This window comes from Sinocyclocheilus anshuiensis, unplaced genomic scaffold, assembly GCF_001515605.1.
Source record: "Sinocyclocheilus anshuiensis isolate Anshui unplaced genomic scaffold, SAMN03320099.WGS_v1.1 scaffold364, whole genome shotgun sequence".
NCBI lineage: Eukaryota > Metazoa > Chordata > Actinopteri > Cypriniformes > Cyprinidae > Sinocyclocheilus > Sinocyclocheilus anshuiensis.
Window position 1 is genome coordinate 543190 of NW_015555735.1, and position 10120 is coordinate 553309.

The following is a 10120-nucleotide window of genomic DNA, read 5'->3' on the forward strand; positions in this document are numbered from 1 at the left end:
ATTATTTATTTATTTTTTGCTGATACTATGATACCAATATATCACACATTGCCAACATAATACTCAAACAAATGTATATGAGTGTGTGGGATGAGGTTTTGATGAGGCTTTTCAATGCAAAATGAGACTTTGATAAGATATAGTAATAAATAGATATCAGATAAGTTGCACATAAGTGAAAACAGAGTAAACAACATAAATCCACATTTGCTCCTGCAATGATATAACAACTTTTAGCTTTAAGCTTCTAAAGCTTTTAAAGGTAAGGTGTCATTAAAGGACATGCAGGCCAGACAGAAACATCTTCAACAAACAAACTGGAGGCTGTGGACGAATATCTGTCTAGCCAGCTCTGCTCGGCTTATTTAGTTGCAAAAATCGCCAAATTCACATTACAGGGATATGCTCTTGTCCACTTTTATCTGGATCCAGGCCATATAGAGAACAAAATCGTCACGGAAATGACAGAACAACATGCCTTCTAACCATCACTACTGCTCTTACTGGCACCCAGTACAAATCTGTTTGGACTCAGTGAGGTCGCGCAGAGTAGCACTGTTCTGAAATAACCTACACTGTCCTTTATTATTACGTAACGTGCATCGAGAGTGTTCTTCTATCATAGTAATCCATAGCAATCCAGACCTCACCTCGTGAACAGGTTATTCAAAATAAGGCCAAAGCCATGTTCAAACATTACACGAACTCCCAAGCAAGTCTTTATTTACATGTATGGACATCCATTGAAGAAAATGACAAGCGCTTCATTAAAGGGACAGTTCACCCAAAAATGAAAATTCTGTCATTAATTACTCATCCTCATGTCGTTTCAAACCCGTAAGACCTTCGTTCATCTTCGGAACACAAATTAAGATATTTTTTATGGATTTTGAGACCCTACATAGACAGCAATACAACTGAAATGTTCCCAAGTCCAGAGACGTAGCAAGGAGATCGGTAAAATAATCCATGTGGCATCAGGGGTTCAACCGTAATTTTATAAAGCTACAAGAATACTTTTTGTGCACAAAAGAAAGAAAAAAAACGACTTTATTCTCTGTTCTGTGTCAGCTGCTTCACACGGATACGCTGTTTTCGTTCAGATCAAATCACAACAACGTAGGAAACAGATCCGGCGGTCCTTAATACGGGTTTAGCTGATTTCAGTTTCTGCCTGTAGGTCGATATAAGATGAACCAAACTGTGATCAGAGAGCCCCAAAGCTGCCCGTGGAACAGAGTGATATGCATTCTTTATTGTGGTGTAACAGTGATCCAATATATTACTGTCTCTGGTGGGACATGTGATGTGCTGTCTGTATTTTGGCAGTTCACGGGAGAGATTGGCTTTATTAAAGTCCCTGAGAATGATTAAAACAGAGTCCGGGTGTTGTTGTTCTGTGTCTGTGATCTGATCAGCGAGTTTCTGTAAAGCGGAGCTCACGTGTGCTTGCGGATTAATGTAGACACTGACGAGAATGAATGAGCAAAACTCCCGCGGCGAGTAGAACGGCTTACAGTTAATGAAGAGCACTTCTAGATCTGAACAGCACATCTTCTTTAACACAGTTACATCTGTACACCACCTCTCATTGATGTAAAAGCATGTCCCGCCGCTGCATGATTTCCCCGTTGATTCTGCGTCGCGATCTGCTCTGAACAGCTGAAAGCCCGGGAGACTCAACGCGCTGTCCGGAATGGCGTCTTTCAGCCAGGTTTCTGTGAAACACAGAGCAGCAGAGTTTGAAAAATCCTTATTTGTCCGGGAGAGCAGAAGGAGTTCGTTCGTTTGGGTAGAGAGCGGAGGTTCGCCAGATGGATGCTCAGCAACGGCGTTCTGAATCCACACTGTCTGAGCTTGACGAGCGCGCCGGCTCGCTTCCCCCGTCTGCGCGTCCTGAAGCACTTGATCAGCACCACAGCTCCCCCGACTACAATGTCCAGCAAAACATCAGAATAGTCGAAAACCGGTGAAATATCGGGTGGTGTGTACTGCCGAATGTCCAGCAATTCGTCTCTGGTGAAACTGATTTCAGGGATATAACTAAAGACAGGACAAACTAACAAAAACATAAAAACAACTGCGGAGCACGCCACGGAGGCAGCCATCACCGTCGACGCCATCGTTAGTAAAAAAAAGAGGGTGAGTAATTAATGACAGAATTTTCATTTTTGGGTGAACTAACATTCTAACAGGTGAAACAAATATTGCACAGGGTAGAATGACATGAATAACATGGCTCAACAGTAAGAACTATTTCAGCTGTTTTTGTCAGGGCAGTGGTTACGATTTTTACTTAATCTCCACACAATTTTATAGTAAATTAATTTTAGCATTTTTTTTATTAAAATGAAAGCAAAATATTTTTTTTTATTAAATGAAAAACTAACGTTTTCCATATAAACAAAACAAAAACTAGGTTTTAAATTCACAATTATAGCTATAAACAGCTTAAAAAAATAAAAATAAAAATAAAATACACTTCTGGTAGCTAGATAATTCTACCTTGGACAAATTTAAATCAGCATAAAACACATCATGGAGAAATCAGTTCCTTACTGTAACCTGCAGTAACCAAAAATGTTTGAATTATAAATGAATTAATTACTTTAATGAGGAACTAAAGTGATCAAGCACTTTGCATTTTAACAATGCGCATAAGAAATGAACTGCACAATGGACTCAAAGAGAAACACACTTACTGAGAGAAACAGTACAGTAGCACACTGTAAACGTCAAATCTCTCACATAACGTACTACTGGAGAAACATGACATTTAACTTCAAATTCCCTTATTTGGATGGTAATGAGTAAGGCTGGGTTTTGTCACAAATTTCATAATTCGATTCGATACTCATTCACAAGCTTGCGATTCGATATCGATTATTTTGGATACATATCTGGTACAGTACATGCCAAATTTTCAAGGAAAAATAATCTCAACTAATGCTGTAAAATATACATGAGAGTCAGTTGGAACTACATTATAATATTGAAGGTTATAATTGACTGATTTGTGCTGTACAACTGCTTAAATTGCACTTAATGAAGTTTTTATAATTAAGTTACAATTACTTCAGTTATTTTTCTTTTTTTTAATATACAAAAAGAGAATGGCTGTCATAAAAACTTGGACGGATTTATTCAAACATAAATAAAACATTAAAGAACAGTAAAAAATTATAATGAATGTTATATGGTGCATATATTTAGCAAAATACCCCTCTCTACAGTTTATTTTTCTATCTGACTAATGAGTTTATGGTCACCGAATATGCTTTCTGAGGTACGTTAAATGTGATGTTACATGAATTGTTTAAAAGCTGTTATTTTGACGTCATTGCGCGGCTGAAACACTGATTGAGCGATTACATGAGACTCTTTCTTTTAACTTACCTTCGGTAGTCATGTTTATTTTGTGCTGAAACTGGTATTAATGAGGAGGAGATGATCAGTTCATGTGCGCCTCGCGCTGCAGCATCTGTTGAACTGAGGCGCTACAGCGATCTGTCACTCAAGATTAAACAGCGCCAAAACGGCATTTATTGTTTGAATACTGCAATACAATGGACATAAATTGAAACCCGAGACTTTGTTTCATATTAAAAGCACCAAAGCACAATGCTTATTGCGATCTAGTAATGAGTGACTGGAAGGTAATCACAAAATAATTGTACTCATTACAACTGAGAACATAAAACAGCACCATCATCTCACATACAGTTTCCTAACAAACAACATCATCATCATCTCACAAAGTTTCTTAACAAACCACAGTGTCTCATTCTGCTCCGGACTGCCTCTTGTCCAAGGTTTTTAGGAAACACCTATAACCACATTGTGTCAAACAGCTCACATCAGGACTCTGCTTTAGGAGATGGATAGTTTAGTTCTGTATCACATTACTCTCTCTAAGCAGCAGCATGAACTGTTGGGGTCAAGGAGGCTTGAGAGAATGTCTCCTAAACTACAGATTCATCTGCTCAAACTCAGTCAAGAGATTAAACCACAGTTCACACCGGAAGGATTAAAGTGAATATTACAATCTGTGCGCAGACAACAGTCTTTTATGTTTACTTTATTACAAGTACCAGGCTGGCCCACCTGCTGGCATAAGGAGGAGAAAGTTGAGGGTGGTTCAAAATAATGAACTGCATTTATTTGCACATTGTTTTAGTATTATATCAGATAAGCAAACACATGCTGAAATATTGCAAACTAAAGCGGTGCAACTGTTTAGTGAATTGGACCCTGAGTGTGTGTGGGATTAGCTCCAAGCCAAACACATGACTCCCAACCTTTCAACACAAAGCAACCAAACAAACCACACATGATAAAGAGAGAACTGAGAACAAATATCAGATTGCTCATTCAGTCACTGTTTTGCATTATGTCACTGTTCCTCTTTTACTGTGATACTGAGCATCACAGATCTGTATTCCACTGCAGTACCTTTTGCTTGTTTTTCTGTTTGTTTAGAACTGAGTCTTAATCATACCTGCAAACTCGCAAGAGGTCAAAAAGGTGACATAGTTCAGAATATGACCCTTGTAAGAGGGTCTGTGGGCATCCCCCCCAGAAGAAAATTTTTGAGAATTTAACATGTAAATGAAGCGTTCTGGTGCACTCTGACAACAAAATAAAGGAAAAAGACAACATATGCTTTACGTAAAAAAAGCACATTTATACCACAAACTTTTTGGACAGTGCAGCTCTGTTGACATCGGTGTTCATACTTCTCTTTGTGAGCAGTGGAGTAATTTAATTTAGCAAATTTTAATGTTCAGAGTGCGCATACTCTCAACAAACTCCATCTTTTCACTGCAGAGGAAACAGAAGCTGCATCTGAAGTGGCATTAGATGTATTTACACAGACTGTTAGATGAAGCTGAGGTGCACCAGTAGAAGACGGTAAATTTTTAGACGAAGAATGGTTAGAATGGTCACAGACAAACCACAGACCACCTCCAAAGAGCTCCAAGAACATCTTGCTGCTTAATGAGCGAGACATTAGTCATTCATTCAAAAACGAGGCAAGTGACTACTTTCTTTATGAATGGGTTACTGAATCATTGACTCGCTTGATTCGTTCAAAAACGTGGATTCATTCAGTATCTAAACACTTGTTCGGTGACACAAAACAGTTCTGCTGTGGCTTTGATTGAAACTTTGTCAGCGAACTTGAGCAAAAACAGTCAATATTGTATTACAAATTGCGAACTTTGTATCGGTTTAACTCACAATGAAGAACTTCCATGCCAACGACATGTTTACATGCGGATGTGAGCGCAAGTATGCCGTCAAAACGGACCGGCTGTGAGATGAGGTGTGTTCAATTTGAAGCAGCAGAGCGCAGACCGATTGGACAAAGTACCACGAGAGCGATTCGAAAGTGCTGTGATGTCATACAGCGATCGGTCTGAACATTGCTGCTTCAAGTCGAACCGAGAAAGGGACTTTGGTCGAACACACTCCTGTCTACGAGCTTGCAATCTCTCTTTCTCTCTCTCTGCCCAGACCCCCCCCAAATAAAACTCTTCGGATCTAGACGATTCACATAAATGACATATTTTGATTCAAAACGGCAAATTTCGCTGAAAAGCGACTAGTTTGCAGGTATGGTTAATAACCTTCTTTTCAACATCTTTCTTCCATTTTCAAATCTACAGCAGAATTAAATCTAATTCACCCCTATTAGCCCACTGTTTGTACACATATTAGTAGGGTTGGGTATCGTTTGAATTTTATCGATTCCTATTCTTATCGATTCCTAGTTTCGATTCCAATAAGATAAAAAAATCCAATATGAAAAAAAATGAAGTCAAACATTTAGATGTCAAACATTTATTCTGTCTTTTTACAAAGCATTCTGTTGCAGCTGAATAACACGAGCAAAAATCAGCAGCCTACAGAACACTGCAAGAGGAATTTTGCCTATGCTTTAAAAAAAAAAAAAACTAGATTAATATAAATTTCAAATATTAAAGTGTTAAAGACAAGTAAACAGTCAGTAATAAGATAGGAACAAACAAATCAATTAGCAATATCATAAATAAATACAACTGAACAAAATTTCAGGTACAGAAACTGTAATTAAAAGTTTAAAAACACTTTCATAAAATATAGATTAATCAATTAAAGTTATTAAATAGATTCAGTCAAGATCAGTGAATGATTTTCTTTTGTTCTTTGATTAACATTAATGACAGGCAGCGCGTTTATTAGGCTGCTGTCTCTTAAATTAAATTATCTAAAAATACTGTTCATGTGTGTTTTCTTTCTCATCTGTTTACGTTCACGTAAGACAAAAACAGCTGTGTTTATGATGATATACTGACGAAGTTTTCTGGATATTGGCCGACAAATATGAAAGAAGTCAGTTTCGGCCCGGAACAACCTTTTCTACAGTGGAAATACACGGAACGGTTCGAGAACGGACACAAACCGGGAACCCGTACCGCAACCTCTGTTCTCTGTGCTCGCGCTTGCGCTTCGTGTGCACTGCACGCAAACAGGGCGTAAGTTCTTTCCATTCCTGCACTTAAATCATTTTTAATCACATTAAAATGCGAACGCAAGAATCGTTAAGCAGAATCGAAATGCACATGTCTTATCGAATACCCGATTATTGGAAATTTGGAACCGGTTCTCGATACCCAACCCTAAATATGATATATTCCCATTATAATACTTGATGTGTAGATAAAGGTCTGGGGATTCGCATAAAATGACATCTTGCTGGAGTTCATTGCTCTCTCATTTTTCTTCTCTTGTAACGTTACCGTGTGGAGTGCTTATGTTGCTTCCAGCACATCATTCTGCACCCTAGATGTGCATAAGCGCTGCGACTCCACGTTGCTTCAAGCACATCATTCTGCACCCTAGTTGTGCATAAGCGTTGCGACTCCATGTTGTTTCAAGTGCACCATTCTGCACCCCAGTAGAATTAGCATAAAAATACACTGGCATGTTGTTATTCTTTTGTTTTTGTTCTGCCTCCATCCTGCTACTGGCAACAAATTTGCCATTATGAAGAAGGAACATAGTCTATCCATGATGAACAAAAAGACAATGACGTAGGCCAATAACAAGACTGGCCTTAAAACAACAACAATGTATTGCTGGATAGCTGGATTTAATAATGTTTTTGTAGGATTATAAATTGTATGGTAGGTCCAGGGCCGCATTAAGACCGCACTGGGCCCTGGGGCTATGACTTACTGCAGGGCCCCCCATCACAATAATGATATATGGTAATGCATGAAATTTACGGAAAAGTAAACTAAATAACAGTGCTAATAAGTGGGGGGCGTGGTGGCTTTGGCGATCGGCGCTCCAGTCAATCTACTCCACAGCTAATCACGGGCCACCTCCTTGCTCAGGCCCCGGGGCATCAGCCCCGCCTAGCCCAATGGTTAAAACGGCCCTGGGTAGGTCTGAACTACTGTATGTCAAATTGTGTAAAATGATCAATGCAGGGGTTTTCAAAACGGGGTCTGGTTACCCCCAAAAGGCCACCAGAGAGAACATTTCAGAATTTTTTTTTTTTTTTAACTACACACAAAATGTACACACACACTGAATTTATTAATATTTATCCATATACATTTATCTATATATATATATATATATATATATTTATTTATTTTTTTACAAATTTTCTAAATAATTACATATAAAATATAAAAATATCTATATTCATTTTTATAGTATACTACAGATTCATGAACTTAAATCAAAATAATTTATTTCTATTGACAGTACTACTTTTAAATAGTAAGAAATAGGCTAAAAAACAAATCTATTGTTTATTAATAAGCTTTCATATCTAACATTAACAGTGGAAAGAACAAATATATATTTGAAAGTCCCTGGATCAATAAATAATTATAAATTCAAGACTAAATATCTCTTTTGTTATGAAAATATGTAGAAAAGTACTTCCTTTGGGACACTGAGGGGTTTAAAGGATGAATTAGTAATAAGAGCCAACATTCACTGAAAAATCTGAATAAGGTGGAACCATGTAAATGATTATATTCTCTGAATAATCTCCCTTGATCAGACCCATGATTTACATGCCATTTCAACCTTTTAATCAATAATCTGATTCACTAAGCCTCTTACGTAGCTGGTATTAACCTCCTTAAATGCACCTTATTGGTTAATTATTGTACCGAACACCATTTTAGTGCTGAAACGCAACTCAGCTGGCTGTTTTGCATGAGCTGAAAGATTTTGCTTCATGAGAGGATTTAAAAGGACACGTGGCACAGAAATATTTCTGATATTGTATGTTAACCGGTCTGTTGTGATACATGGTCAATGCAGTACCAAGTACATATGCGCGAACCTCTGTTTACAACCGCATTATGAAACAGTTGGGTCCCTGTCGCAAAACCAATTATTCAGTGACGACTTTTCCTAGAAAATACAATCTGCAGTGGGCAACAATATGTTCAGCATAGTGGCAAAGGCAAAAAGATTCCATTTCACAACAAGAGAGCCTCTTTGAGCTTTGTTGTTTGTCCAGTTCATTGCGCCGTGAGTAGGCTTGACCCTTCTCTCTCACGGATAGTCTCTGTGTAATCTATAAAGCTATTGAGCTCTGACTCTGAAACTCTTTTTTCTACTGTTCTCACTGCACTCAACTGTAACAGCCTAAAGAGAAACACAAGAGGCTAAGATTTCACCAACAAGCTCGGAAAACTCCTGAGTAACAGCATCCTAATTCAAACCAGCAGAGCTAAAGCACTTAGACTTAAAAACATGATACAACTCAAATTCCAAGTCTCACCTGCAGTTCACACCAGGCAACTTCCACCCAGGTTTCCGTGTCCAGGCCTTTGTAAACGGTTTTGAACGCTCCTCTGCCAAGCTCAATGTCAAATTTTAAAAAGCGGCCACTGGGTGAAGTGGCGACGGCCTTCATCTCAGCCTCTTCTTCCTGTTCTTTATCTCTCTCCTTCCCCTTCAGAGCAGGCGCCGTAAGGCCGGTCTTATCAGGATCCTGCGTGCCATGAGTGCCATCCTCACCCAAGGCAGCCGAGGCACTGGCGGGTAACTGCTGGGCTCCGCTGGTGAAAACAGAGTCGGAGGCACAAACTCGAGGTGAGGGGTGCTGTGAAGGGCGCCGGGGGTTTCTTCCACCTCATCATCCTCTTCGCATATCTCCACGCTCTTCCGGAAAAAGCGCTTGTTCTCCCGTTTCCGACACGGTTCGTGGGCTGCCGGAGAGGAGTGAATGAAGAAGGTCAGAGGTCTGGCCGGCACCTCTGTTTCTTTACCGTCCTCCACTCCGCCACCTCCTCCTCCTGCGCCCCAAGCTCTCCTTTCCTGGGTCTGGGAGGAGGGGAAGTCAGACGGAGTGCTGTGCATCCTCTCTCTCTCCCTGGCGGCCCTATTCCCCTGGTCACTCTCCTCCTCCCTCTCTCCATCAGGTTTCTCTCCAGAGGACTCCTCTGTGGCAGTGGGCTCTCCCGGGTCCGTCGCCATGGCGATTGATCTTTCCCACTCCTCCACCGCCGCCGCCCCCTCCTGCACTCTGGCTCTCTGTCAGTCCCCGTCTCTCTCACTCTGTGATCACCCTATCACCCTCTTATGAAATTCTTCAGCCGTTCCTTCCAGTGTTGCCAGCTGTCAGCGACAATAATTACTCTCTCTTTTCTGCGGCTCTAATCTTCCACGCTCGCTTGAGTTCACAGGAGTATCATAGGGTGCTTGTTTTTTTTAGTATATCTGCAGGTTATTTCAGTTTTTGCTGCGTACTTTCCTTATCTCCATTTCCTGCATAGAGGTTCTTGTGGCTGGCTCAGATATGACTGATTCCCAGGTGAATGGCCTTCAGTGAGGGGGGATTTTCAGGTGTATCCTACAGAAGAAAAACACAGGGTATCATCGAGTAAGAGCATTTAAACAGTCTTCATTTAATAAACATTACATGAAGTCGAAGTAAGGGTCACATTTTTCATTATACTGTATAACATATTATAAATACATTTTTTAATGTTTCTGAAAAAAGTCCGTATATTCAATCAAAAAAATACAGTACTATTGTGAAATATTATTACAATTTAAAATAACTGTTTTCTGTACATTTTAAAATGGCAAAGCTAAATTT

At 39.5% G+C, this 10120-nt stretch overlaps 1 protein-coding gene across 1 annotated transcript in view; it reads right to left on the minus strand.

Annotated features, from left to right (window-relative positions):
* wnk3 (WNK lysine deficient protein kinase 3) overlaps positions 1-9495 on the minus strand; it is a 48592-nt gene extending 39097 nt beyond the window's left edge. Inside the window, exons 1-2 of the mRNA XM_016466491.1 lie at positions 9288-9495; positions 8798-9150 (exon numbers count right to left, since the gene is read on the minus strand). Of these exons, the coding sequence (XP_016321977.1) occupies positions 8798-9150; positions 9288-9495 (561 nt within the window). The remainder of the gene's footprint in view (positions 1-8797; positions 9151-9287) is intronic.
* Positions 9496-10120: the final 625 nt, after the last annotated feature.